We start from the raw sequence: 14,220 nt of genomic DNA, 5'->3' as shown, positions 1-14,220 counted from the left end.
CCTCTACAGTGAGGCAGTACTGGATGTGGTGTATCTGTGAATGTAAATTCCTCAAGTGCATAGATGAAAAGGGGATGAAGCATCACACTTGCTTCAAGAGTCAGAAGGACTTAATGCCTGAGAAGAGCTGCCTCTTTTGCAGGCTGCTGATGTACACCCATGGGATGCTCAGTTTCCTAAATTTTACACTTGGTAGGAGACCTCAGAAGCCCTTCTGGGGAAACAGAGTTTTGTGGAAGGTGGTTGTGATGTGGCCATATTGAAATGGTCCTCCGATTCTCTGAAGAGTGTTTTGGAAGTGATTTGAGAACTAGGGTTAGGGTGTAAAGCCAGGTTTCTCTTGCATGCGATAATAAATTTAGCTTTTTCCTGAAATTTGAGCAGGGCTATTTCAGTTGGTTTGGATAGCACATAATGCAGCCATGTCACCCCAGTGCCACAGAGGTGAATATAGTCTTATTGACAAGAACAGTAGTTGCTTGTTTCTGCCGGTATTAGATTGCATGAAAATTTGTAATATTGTGTAATAATACAGGAACTGATTTATAGCAGGACATGCCGTTGTAAGGAGGCTCAAAAAATGCACCCAACATCCAAGAAGGGGAAACAGCCTGCAAAAAGCTGTGTATAGATGAATGTTGGGCTTTATTTTAATTTTTTAAATGGTCTGGAGTGACATTTAGACTGGATTCCAAAGTTCAGTGGAATGAGCCTTTCCATTGGTCCTCTGAGTAGCGCTTCCTAAATTAAGAAATGAAAAGGCCCTTGAAATTCTTTTTGTATGGCACTGGTGCTGTCATTCTTCTGTCAGTGTCTAGGACACAGGATTTCCAACATGAAAGCGTACGATGCTGTGTGTGGCCGCAGAGCCGTAGCACGGGTGGGGTGGAGCTGCCAGAGCTGCCTGCACATGGACTCGCCCAGACATCAGACGGTCCGGCAGTGTGGAGTCCAGGTGGATTTTTGTGCTGTTGTGGCATTTAAACACTTCCTAGGCCAGGAAGGAGTATGTATAGATTATAGGGGATATAAAAAGCATCAAGACAAAACTGTCTCCCAAAATACCCCAAGAGGCAGAGAGGACTCTGCCTCTGGTCTCGCCCTCCATCTTCTCTGTGTCTCAGAACTCTCAGAAGCTACAGCAGCATATGCTGCTGTGACAAAATTATTCAAAAGCACCAGATCCACTGGCTCACGAACAATTTTGGTCTCCATAGCCATACCAGTTGGCAGTACTGTCAGTCACAGCTCCTGAAGCCCTGCTGCCAGAGGCTTCTCTCTCTGGCCAGGACCCACCTGGCTCCAGTAGAGCCTGCTCATTCATCAGTTGCTCGTTTGGAGAGCCATGTGTGGTCCTAGCCAACATTCACGTGTCCAGTGGGCTTTTCGAAGAAGCTTGCAAAAAAAAGCAATTGTGTACCTTTAAAGGATAGTGAGTTTGTAAGGGAAACACTTAACTCAAGATCTGTTCCAGATGCTTCTGTAACTCTATAATTGTCGTCATGGTGTACAAAGGAAAATAATCTTGGGGCATCCTTCATGAATTAACTGCTGGCTTAGAGCCTCAAGAAAATAACTTTGTTTTCAGAACTGTTTTCAAATATTTACTCATACCTCTGTACACAGCATACTTTCACATTTGACTTCAGTCATGTCAGGGATAGAGAGTCAAATGTTTTTAGTTGTCTGTGACAATCTCTTTCTCTTCTTTTTTTGCATGTGAGTGTATTTGTTATAGTTGTGTTTATTTGTAAGCCAAAAAAAAAAATTTGGGGTTTGGCTAGATTGTTAGAGCAAAAATAATTTTTAAAAAAGGTAAAAAAAAAAAAAAAAAAAGCCTTAATATATGTTGAATGGTTGGAGATGTGTGTTAATGCTTCAGGAGTCTAAACTAATGGTAACTTTTTTGCTGGATCGCATTTCTCTCGTTTTCCTGGAAGTCAAATGGTCTGGCTAGTATTCACATTATGACATTGATATTTTTAGGACATAAAATGCTGAGATTTTTTTAAAATTAATTCACATTGTTGCATAAAGCAGAATCTCTAATTCACACAAAAGGTGTGGGAATCCCTTCAGTATGACTGAATGTTGTGAATGAAGTGGGCACTTAATAAAGGAAAGGACCTGCAGTAATTTTTCGGTTTTGTAATGCAGCTCTCCACATTTGTCAGTACGTAACCGCTCTTTGTCTGTTCTCAACATTTCAAATAGTTCTCCTTCTAGCTCTTCATTTGTACGCCTAGGCCAGAACTAAGACTAGCCTTTTTTGTGCTGCTTAACAAAATGAAGTTCTTCCGATTAGAAAATTGACTGATGCTATGGTAGGACTTGGAAATAAAGGAAGCATTTTTGAACACTTCATGCGGCTTTAAATGTAACTTGAGGTTTAAAAAAGGATTCGATATTTTCATTTTTCTTTTCATTAGAATTTTGAGACTTTTTGCACGCTGAAAAGAATGAGAACTACTTAAACGGAGTTACTGCTACGGTTCAATTCTTAAATGCAGACTGAAGTGAGGGCAGGTAGAGACCCTGTCAGAAATGAGAGAAATTGCATTGTGTGCATTGTGTGTACATGGACCAGAATTTTCATTATGCCTTTCCTGAATTGGCAGCATGGTACTCTCTTAAGATCTGGGATTTCAAATTGCAATTAAGAACAGCTGTCGTCCTTTCATTGGAAGTGTCTCATTGTGTTTAATGGTTGCCTTTTTTTTTTTTTTTCCTTTTAAGCAATTTATAACATGCCAGAAAATGCCCATCTGCTATGCTAGGAGCCTTTGTCATGAGTTTAGATACAGTGTAAACAAGGCTAATGTTTAAAGCCTTAAAGAAACTTCAGTAAAATTCCAGCTTTTGTACCACCTTTAGAGGCAGAATGTTTTCCATTCTATCACTTTTTATTGGCAACAGGCTCCAGTTTCTTCAACTCTGGTACATTATGGTTAATATAATTTGGGTTATTAAAGATAAACTTTTTCATGTTATAAATCAGGAAATACACAGTCTTAATATTTACTGTCTAGCACACAGAATAATCTACTTTTGAATAGATAAGAGAGCTGGGACTGGGGTTTAACAAACAAAGGTCTGAACTACAAAGACAGCTTAATTGTGGTCATTTCAGTAAATTAGTTCAAATTTGCACTTTTCTTATATACACAGTTTTCTTTTATATACTACAAAAATGATTTTTAATTGCTAAACCTTTTGGAATTCAAATTGTAACTGGTCATAATTGCTCCAAGGTGATTCTTAGAGAGGATGTACCCATAGGACAAAAAAGATGCGTGCAGTTGACATCCTCCTTGAGCATCAGCAGACCAACCAAGGACGCGGCTGTTGAAACATGCCCCTGGAAATAGTCTCCATGGGCTGGACTGAAGCCTGGTGTTGAGCAATTTGAAGAAGGCTTTTAATTTCTTGCTGTGACCAGTCATCCCACACACAAATTTGAGCAAATGCCATTTTATAGACTGAACAGACTTGTTAGCTTGGTGTTGTACCTGAGCTAACAAGCTCTCAGAAGCTCAGATAAGCTTTAGTGCCTGCTTTGTCCAGGGATTAATGAGTGGTGCTTTTTTTGAAAGAGAGCTGGGAGGTAAAAAAGAAGTTGCGTAGGCTTTTCAACTTCCTGACGAACTCCTTTGTTTGTTAAGAGTACTTAAGAGTTACGTGCAAAATTAAAAAATTCAGTAACTCCTCCAAGTAAAGTAGCACCATACCTATGTAATTACACGGTGTTGGTGTTGCCCATCAGGCGTTTTCTGGATCACTGAATTACTTTTATTTGTGATTTTGTCACTGTTGTCTCTGGTAAACTTGAGGGCAGGTGTGTGCTAGCTTTTGCGTTATAGAGCCTGAATTTCAAAGCTAATAAATAGCAGCTTACTCCGGCTTGCAAATAGCTATGAGGATGTGATTAATACTCCGATTTCTCCAATACTGTGGTGTGAATTTGGCGGAGTGCTCAGCATTTTTTTGTGTTGCCTTCCAGTGCAGTCTATTGCACTAACAGATGGCTGACGTTTCTTTACCCATCTCACCAGGCAGAGCTATGAGGTCACTCCGGGACGCATCTTTTTATGTGAGCCACTCTGTCTCTTAGGTGCGTGCAGCATCCTGGAGCTCAGTTGTGCTACAGTATGCTGTTGTCCTGGGAGGTGGGACCTTTGAAAGCATGTCCCTTTCTATGAAGCGAGTATGTGAAGCTGGGCACCTCACTTCACTGTTCATCCTCCCCTGAGTACTGGAACACATTTAATTACTTTAGAATAAAGGAATAAGTTTATTTTTCATTCTTCAGTTTGCAGAGTAGAGTGAGCTTCTCTACGACAGGATTGTTACTGTTGCGCTAAAATTATTTCCAGTGAGAGAAGTCCCTGCATGAGCACACGTAGCAATGCATGCTTATTGTGGAAGCCAAACCTTGACTTGCAGTATCTCTGCCCTTACAGCATCAGGAGGAAATTCTGACTTCAGGGTGATGCTTCTTAAAGCTGCAAATAAAATTGGTGTTTTCTTTTTGCGAAGCAGGAGAACGTTTGTTGAGGCGGTAACATGGAACACTGCCTGTTTGCTAAACATTTTTCCATGTGAAATCGTAAGAGCAGCACGCCCCTCTCCTCTGCCTCAGGAAAACCCCGCAAGCCGTACAGCCCTATTGTGGTTTCATTTGCGAGATCAAGAAGTCGCTGGCATTTTTACATGGAGCGTCTCTGCTCTGCTGCTGGATTTGGACGAGCTCAAACTATGAGGCCCAAAGATACATCCTATTTGAAGAAAAAAATTAAAAAAGAAAAGGAAAAAAGTGACTAACAGTAAATTCTCATCTGTACAGGAAAAGCCAGGTTATAATGATCATTATTCCTCTAATAGGATTATTGTCTTCTAAGTATTTCACCTGTATTCTGGGCCTGTTTTTTTCTGAAATAGCTATGGATAATTGTAAGGACCTGTGTTTAGCCGTGATCAGTGTTTTAAAAATGAGGAATAATTGTTTCTCGGTATTTTATTTTGATGTAATAAGTATTATGCTTAGCCACCTAAGTCAAGATGAATTACCTTTTTATTGGAGGAGTTTACTTTTAGTGTGCTGTTCACACAGTGCAGCAGCCTACTCAAAGCATGGCTTGTTCTGCAGAAAAAGATTTCTTTTATTTAAAATTTGGTCGAAGCTGACATGAACTGAACACATGTGCTTGACCAGCAAACTTCCCTAATTTTCAGACACATGGTGTATTAGGTACAGAAACTAATTCAATTTTCTGTAAAATATTGAGAGTCCAGATATTTCAGCGCAGAAAGGGAATGATTGTTTTCCCTTGCTCCCCCTTTTCCTCCCTGTCCCACCAGTCCTTCATTTCCAAATACGTGCAAGAGTTCAGAGGTGCAATTCAAATCTGCTAGTATGTAGATGAAATAGTAAACTGGAATTTTAAAAAAATGGTGTGTCCTTTAAACTGTGACAGAAGCCAAGCAAGGAGAATCAGTTTACATCTCTGTTTTCCTTACTGTCCCGTTCAGCTGTCTGACCCCTTGCTACTCCATTTGAACTGGGGAACGCGTTTGTTAATGGGCTAAATCCTAATTTTTACAAGCCCGACCTCAGAAAAGCTTCAGAAAGTCCATGGAGAACTGTTGAGTCTCTCGCCACCGGCACGCCTGGCGTGCCATGAAACTGCTGCCCTTGCAGGTGGCTGCAGGCTCGTTTGGTGCAGTCAGGATGTGGCAGGTCAAGGAAGAGTATGGAGCTTCTGACTCACGATATGGCTACCAAAAAGGTTCAGCGTATACTTCTGCAGTAAAACCACCGAGTGTAAGGAGTTGGCTGGCTTAGGCAGTCGTTAAATCAAGCATGCAAGTGCTGATTTATCTTAGGAAATAAACTACATCTAATTAAATATGGTTTTAATAAAACAATGGAAAACACTTCCTGTACTTCCCTTCAAAGATATCATAGCCCAGTAAAATTATTGTAAACAGAAATGCCTTTTCCCCCAAAAAACTTAAAATCCTTGCAGTGCATGGTAGAGCAGGCTCATTTGCTGTAGGTCAGCAGAGGCCCAGCTGTGTCATCCTGTGTGATCGTGTAGGAGCTGGTTGGCTGCCTTGGTGACACAGCCCGGCGTGTGGGGTGGGAGACTGTTTGGGTTACAAACTCAGCTGGTTAGTGCTGTGCCTTGGAAAGGGGAGTTATTCCTTCATGCTAGACCCATGGCCTGAGTACGGATGAGGAGCTGATGGTTACGTGGCATCCAGCTGGCTGATTTAATTTCAAGGAATGGCACTAGTCACGGGGGAATCCAAGCCAAGCTGCTCTTCTGAAAAGCTTGGAGATACTTGCTTCCCTCCCCCCGGCCTTGGCTTATCATAGAATCACAGAATCATAGGGTTGGAAGGGACCTCTGGAGATCATCTAGTCCAACCCCCTGCCAGAGCAGGGTCACCTAGAGCAGGTTGCACAGGAACGCGTCCAGGCGGGTTTGGAATGTCTCCAGAGATGGAGACTCTGCCACCTCTCTGGGCAGCCTGTGCCAGTGCTCTGCCACCCTCAAAGTAAAGAAGTTCCTCCTCATGTTTAGGTGGAACTTCCTATGTTCACGTTTGTGCCCGTTACCTCTTGTCCTGTCCCTGGGCACCACTGAAAAGAGCCTGGCCCCATCCTCCTGACATGCACCCTTTAAGTATTTATAAGTGTTGATAAGGTCCCCCCTCAGCTGTCTTTTTTCCAGACTGAAGAGACCCAAATCCCTCAGCCTTTCTTCATGTATTTATTATGTATATATTCACTTCAACTGATAACAGGAACCTGCTCCAAGTAAGAGTTCACTATTTCAATTCCCTCCTTTAGGCGAACTAAGTCACAAGTTATACCTGTTGTTTGGCTGCAGCTGAAGGTGTTTATATTGTGTACAGCCGGCACCGGTCCACATTAATTCAATTTGGTATGCCCTAGTGGGTTTTCCATGGTTAACGTGTTACCAGGGCAGGAGACTGACCTGTCGACTTGGTTACCTGCAGCACCAAAGCTCTGCCCGCTGCTCCTCTCTGCCACCATATTACATTACTTTAGAGGACCCAACCTTGGACTCATGCCCTGGTCACTCTCCTGACCATCTGCTGCGCATGTTTCACTGCTAGCTTACACTACTGAGCTGTTGAATGTGATGTGGACACACTGGGGTTGATAGTGTTTCCTAAAATTTAGAGGAAGTCTATTTTGCAGTCTGGATTAGAAAGTGGCACCATCATCCTCAGCTTCAGAGATCCTGGTTTTCCACCAGTTGAAGGGAAGTAATGCAACAGCTGGGTCATAGGCTCCTGGTAAAAGGCGTTTCTTGTTTTCCATCATACTGAAGTGCATCTCTAAAGAGATGCCTTAGATGTTGTTGAAACAGAAGATCATAGGCTGCAGTTTTGGCTTTTGTGTACAGTGCTGGGGAAAGACCACTATTGGTTTTCAAATTATTACATTTTTTTGGACTGTCAGTCAGTAAAAAGGAAGTGATCAAAACTGATAAAGCCTCCCAGTTGCTTGGAGGGGAAATGTGTGCCACCCTGTAAGAGAGAAAAGGGTCGGGGACAGACTGGGCTGTAGTGAACTGTGAGGTTGTGCAGGCACAGTATTTGGGGAAGAAGCTTTGGTTGGACCTCTCTGTAGGGAGGTTTTTGAGGCAAAGTCATAAAATTGTTTTGGTTGGAAGAGACCTTTAAGATCATCAAGTCCAACCATTAACCTGGCACTGCCAAGTCCACCACTAAACCATGTCCCTCAGCACCACGTCTACATGCCTTTTAAGTACCTCCAGGGATGGTGACTCAACCACTTCCCTCGGCAGCCTCCTCCAATGCTTGACAACCCTTTCAGTGAATAAATTTTTCCTAATATCCAATCTAAACCTCCCCTGGTGCAACTTGAGGCCATCTGAAATCTGTTTCATCCTGAGAAGGACAAAATTATCAGAAAGAACATTTTCTTCTTTTTGTCCAGACCTCAGAATAGTGGCCTGAATCATTTTTTCTGCTAAACCTGCAGTATGTGTACGAGCATCGGAGGGTATATTATATTCCCAGTCTACTGGAACAGAAAATAAGTCTCTCTGGCTTAATACTAGCCTGTGTTTTAAAGTGTTTTACTCTTGAAAATCAAGAGTGGCTTTGTCTGTCCTCTTACCCCCTCCCTTCCCCTCTCTCCCTTCCATAAATTACAGCTGCTTCTTACAAATCAGATTGGGGTGATTTACACAGCTTTGGGCTTTATTCTGCATCTAATAACATCACAGTTGCTAATGTGAATTAACAAAGTGGGGAAGCATATGCAGGAGGTACCCTTCTGCTGTGTATAATAGCCACATAGTATTGTTGATAAATCAAGTTTCTGTGCTCACCAGGAAAATAAAATTGGAGAATATGAATAGGAGAAAAGGCTTTCCGTCTGTCTTAGCACACCTCTTTATCCTGGTGTTTAAACTTGTTTTATTTTTTTCCTGATTGGCATTTTTCAAAGAGCAGCTGCTTGCCTGTGAAGGTCTATCGTAGCCGAAGCTCCATCAATTTAGCTGTTACTTTATTCACTCCAGTGGCAGGCTAATCAACCTTTTCTTTTCAAGTGTGTCAAAGTGCTGAACATGAGACAGTTTGTAATTATGGAAAATGGGAGTACATTTTTTATCCTTAGGGCAATTAGATTAAATGATTCTGCACTATGAGCTAATACTATAAATAATATCTTACGGTTGTTTTTCCTGAATGGTGAATTTTCCACTGAGCTTCAATGGGCGGGGGGAACATATATAGCAAATAGTGATGATTTACAACGTAAAACCTCGAAGCGCTTTATAAAATGTGTTTCCACTGTTCCTAGCTCAAGTTATTAGGAATTTTTATACCCAAACAAACTGTCATTCTGATGTTTTCCCACTGCATGCTGTGAAAGGAGGAAATAATTTGTTTGCTGTTACCTTGTTACTGAGCACTTCTGCGCATTCACAAGGAGAAGGAACTTAAATGATGCTCTTAATTAAACCAGGAAAAAAAATAATATAAATTACATTTTATGTAAAATTTACATTAACAATGTATGTACAATTTACATCTTACTGTTCTTTTTAGTCTAGCATGGTATATAATCTTTGATAAGCATTGACTTCCAGTATCCTGCCAGTGTGTTTAGACACAGTTGAGCAGAAGTAAAGGGGTACCAGGGCCCCGCTTCATAAGGAATTGGAACGGTTAAGAAGAGAGGTTTTCTTAATTTCCTTTGGAAGTAGAAAATGAGTTGTCAGTTGCAAGCCAAGATCAAGCAAAAGATGTTTTAGAATGGGGACCAAGACTCAGTCAGTCTCAGTGACTGTGAAGCCAGTGAAGATGGGATGAAGGGAATTGACTCTATCAGTGCATGAGAAAAGCAATTGGAGGGAGTTTAAGATCATGCTAACTAATTACTGTTAATTGAGAATGCTAAGGGAAACGAGAGGACGAATTAAAATGATGGTGGAAAGAAGTACCGATAGCGGCAAATACCGGTCCTCGTGATTTTGTCTTAAAGGAAAAAGATGGTAGAAGAGGCGCTCCCGCGAACTGAATTTTTGACAATAAGAGCAAGGTTTTTACCCCTGGTGAAATTGTGGGTGCAATTTTGAGCATTGAAATGATGCGCTACCAGTTGATGCTGGTTTCGGGGTGAGTGGGAGGGAACGTTCCTCCTGTCTCTCCTTGACCCCAGTGTTTTGTTAGAGCATGGAGATGCTGTTGTGCTGCTGAACACTGCCAGAGCCCTTTGGAAATCCCCCTTGGAGGCATATTTGCTGTTTCCCTTTGTTAGAATTTTTGGGTGAGGGCTTTGTGACAGGTCTGGCCATCTGGAGCTATGCTGCTGAAAAAGCCGTGCTATAAAAAAGCAGAGCCTTCTTACTGAGCTAGGTGTGGGTGGCGTTTCAATTTCAAATTGCTTCTATAGTTAAATCTTAGCTAAAAGAGAACTCCAGTAAATATTTCTGTGTTTGTTGTGGAGAATGTCGTATTCTTTCATGAAAACCTAAAAATCAAAGGAGAGCTTATTACAAGGTATGGTAAATGACACTGCTGACAGACTCACCAGCTAATTCAAAACATATGGTTTATAACTGCTTTTTAAACTACAAACTATTCTAAAATTTTACTTGGGCTCTGTAATTGTGAGGTGGCTCAAAGAGTGGTATGTGGTTTAAACCTATAGTTGCAAATGTTGACTTTACAGGGCTGTGTCTCTTAAAGTTGCTAAAAGGAAAAGAATAGAAGGAGTCTTTGTGATCTACAGATCATCAAAATGTGCTAAACTAAAATGACCTTAAAAGAAATTATTTTATATGTTTGTAACAAAGGAGGAATAGCATGAAATTATATTTTTGGATCAAACAGAGTTTGAACCAAAAGACTTGAGTTTGTTTGGATTTGTTTTGTTTTGTTGTGTTGTGGTTTTTTTTAATTATTGCAAAGATAGAAGGCAATAATAGATAGGAAGAGCTGTGAGGTGTAATGGTGTGCCATGAAAGTCGACATGACGAATAGATCTATGTCTGTCTTTTAGATAAAGATCTTTGTTCAGGCTCTGACATAAATGTGTCTAATGCTGTTTGTGCAATGCCAGAAAGACAAAGAAATCTTAGTTATTTAAATAGTCTCTTGGTTATGCCTCCTCTGATCGAATTGTTGGAGCAGTGGTTGAAACGTCAGAGGTAGATTTTAGAATACTTCTACTAGGTGACTTTTGATAAGTAAATATGCAGAACTTCTTCTGAAATGAGTTGACTAATTTTTTCTTTTGTCTGCAGTAGATAGTATTTGCTATACTTGTGAAGTATTAGGCTTTGCTGGATTGTGTGGATTGGGGAAAAAGATAATGTATGTCAAGTGTCTCTGACTGGATCGGAATAAACCAGAACTGGATTAAATCCTACTTTCTTCTCCAACTTCAGAGGTCTCATTGCAGTATCAGACTTTCAGTTTCTCTGTGAAGGGGGAAAAAAAAAGTGTGATTTGGTGTTTTTAACTATGCAGTGCAGTCAGAGTTAATAAATACATCAAGCAGTAAAATGTATTTTGACAGGGGCTGTTGTGAAACTGAAATTCAGGGTATTAGAAAAGATGAATGGTTACTAAGCTGATTAACTCGTAATTCAGTATATCAACAGAGAGAATACTTTCCCTGTACTTGATGCTGACTTCATTTTCTGGCGTGAAACTACTGCCAAGAAAGTTGTTTCAACAGTGAAATACTAGTTGATGGTTGAGATTGTTTGAAGGACAGCAGGCACAGAATGAGCCGTCCAGTTTGTTAGTTTGAAAAGCATCTCAGAGTCTTATCTTCCTGATGAAAGACAGTTTCCTGAATCAAACCCATGGAAACCACGGCATTAGCATTAACGTTCTCTCACACGGCCCATGAATGGTCAGTGCAGTTTTATTTCCTTTCTCTTCATCCTAGTGCTTTTTTTTTTTTTTTCCTTGCAAAAAGGAATGTAATGTGTGCTGGAATAAGCTTTTCTGAGTGCCGCATGTTGTACTCTTCAATTTACAAGTATATCTGCAGCAGTGTTCAACAAATATTATTCATTTCCTAAATATGTCCTGTAAGAGAGTCTGTTAAAGTGTTATTGCTACTGTAGTTTGGATTCCGGACAGCAAAGTGGATGCCAGAAATTGTGTCATGGTCTCTCAGCAGCAGAAGAATATTTTTTTTTTTTATGCTAGTGCTCCAGCATGTTGGCCACATCACAAATTGACTTTGTTGTAATGCTAAAAACATTACAGCCTGCTACTTTCTCGTAAACACATTTTCACCTCCAGTTGAACTACTGAGTTCAAATGCTTCAATCACCATAGCAGTATTAAGTTTTGAGAGATCAGTCTTAATTTGGGTTCAATGGCATATGTATCAAAAGGAGTTAATGGCTTCTGATCATGGTTGTTAAGTGGATCGCCCAACCATCTGTGCAGAGAGAAGAATTGCAATTTAGTGCCTTAGACAATGTAAGTTGGTGAGAAAAGCAGAGAGATGGAGCCCTGGGTTGGTCATGCAACTAGACAGGCAGATGTGCTGCAGGAGAGAAGGGGACAGGAGAGGGACACAAAGTGGGGGGAATCAATGACATGAGCGTCATTGGCAGGAACTAGAGAGGGAGGGGAAAGTGTGATTATTTAGTAGCAAAGGAGCCGTAAAGTATTTAATTTCCAACTTTTTTAGAATACGACTCGCTTGGTATGTTGGTCTCTTGCAGGGTGGCTGAACTTCTAACACGATGCAAGCATACAAATAAACAAAACCCAAATAAGTAAATATGAGATGAATCTAACACTGATGAGGGATGAGGAAGTATAAACAGTGTTGCATGTGATGGTAAATCAGGGAGAACAGGACATGCTCTCCATCAACTTTTTTATGGAGAGAAGCCAGGAAGAACTGCTTGAGCCAAGGGACAGTGTTAGGAACAAGTATGAACTAATTTGAATATATGTAGGTTTAATATTTGAAGCTTTCAAGCTGCAGCAATAGGAGCCTCTAGAAGAGGCTCTGTGTGGCTCTCATTACTTGCATTGTGTTGTCCATGCTACCCCTAACCACTATCATGACAAAGAGCTTCCTTATCTAACAGGGGCTGTGGTGGCCTGTGAAAGCACTGTAGGGCTACGTTAGTCAAAACAAATACTTGATCTGTTTGTAGTTATCAGCTGAACGCAAAGCTCCGTAACTGTTGTAGAATAAAGAATCAAGTTTCCAAAAGGTGCACTGAACCTGCAACGATTATGTATTTTATGTTGACCTAAGAGTTCCTTTCTATTTTTCCTATGTTGTTTACTGTAAATAATAAGCAATATCTACTTTTAAGTACATAAAAACACTGAATATTTTACTAGGTGCAGTAATTTAAAAATGCTCTTGTTCTGTTGTATGGATGTTTATTTCATGTAAAGAAGTGCTGTGTTTGGCTGTCAGATTTTTTCTTTAAGTTGTGTAATGCAAGTGTGCCTTTTTATTTGGATTTTGCTTTTACGTCCTTTTTCAGATACTACTTGCTTAAGTTTTTCCAAGTGGTTTTAATGCTCATTTTCCAGAGTCCTTTTTTCCATGAACTGAAAAATGTAGTTGAACCAAAATCAGTATTACTCTGTCTCAAAATTACTACTAAAGAAAACTAAATATAAGTAACACATCTGCATTTCTCCAAAATATGTGTTGCTGCATAGCGACAGAGCACATCCGGACTCACATTGCAGCCCAGCAATTTCAGGGTCATGATGTTCTGAGCTCCATGGAAAGACATTTTTGCTATAGGAAAGCATTTGATTCCTACTATATTCTTTAATTTCACAACATGACATCACCCTTACTGAGTTAGGAGCACACTTATTGGGAAACACTTCTGCATATTTATTCAAAAGTCCAGCAATACCTGAATGCTTAAAATGCTTAATATTTTATAACGTCATGAGATTTCTTCATATTTTTCAGAGTAGAAATTGCAGCTTACGGTATTCTTAGTGCTCAGAATTCTGTTGTTTTCTTTTTCTTAAATGTCTTCAGACAGAACACGTCCTGTTGATGCATTGACATTTTGTTCAATGAAGAATATGATGTTTTGTTCAATGAAGAAAGCAACCTATGTTTCCCTTAATTTTTGTCCATTTGTTTTGAGCTTGCTATCTTTAGGAAAACTTGGAGGTTATGCTTGTTTGTTCCTGGAGAAACTCTAAATACGCCACTGAGAAAAAGTATCTATTTTGCTTCCGTGGGTCTTTATATTCTGAAAAATGAATGCTTCACAACTTACAGAACATTAGCACTTGGGATCTTTGTGGGGTTTTTTTTTGGTTTGGTGTTTTGTTTTGGTTTTCCCTGCCTGCATATGAAGGACAGGTTGTAGTTATTGTTGGTATCTTTTTATCTAATTCTCAATCGACTCTTTCTTACTTTGCAGCTTTGCTCTGTCAGATGAAGCATACAGATCTTTAAGGGACCAGGACAAAGACCAATGCATCCTTATTACAGGAGAGAGTGGAGCTGGAAAAACAGGTAATAAGCAGTTTTGATCTTATTCAAAAATATTTAGAGTTATTCAGTCTTGCAAAGAGATGCTAGAGTCTGTAAGAGTTGAGAGATATCGCTATCTTTCTGTGTCTAGCAATTGCAGAAAATGCTGTCACACTTGTTGCTGTAGGTATGAACTTCCATAAAGT

General features: G+C 40.3%; 1 protein-coding gene across 5 annotated transcripts in view; it reads left to right on the top strand.

Moving 5' to 3' along the window:
• MYO1B (myosin IB) overlaps positions 1-14,220 on the top strand; it is a 115,008-nt gene that overhangs the window by 38,682 nt on the left and 62,106 nt on the right. For all 5 annotated transcript variants that reach the window (XM_054208472.1, XM_054208475.1, XM_054208473.1 and 2 more), the window contains exon 4: positions 13,962-14,056. In XM_054208472.1, the coding sequence (XP_054064447.1) occupies positions 13,962-14,056 (95 nt within the window). The remainder of the gene's footprint in view (positions 1-13,961; positions 14,057-14,220) is intronic.

The sequence above is a fragment of the Rissa tridactyla genome, chromosome 7 (genome assembly GCF_028500815.1).
Source record: "Rissa tridactyla isolate bRisTri1 chromosome 7, bRisTri1.patW.cur.20221130, whole genome shotgun sequence".
Classification (NCBI taxonomy): Eukaryota; Metazoa; Chordata; class Aves; order Charadriiformes; family Laridae; genus Rissa; species Rissa tridactyla.
This window is presented reverse-complemented; position numbering and strand designations above follow the sequence as displayed.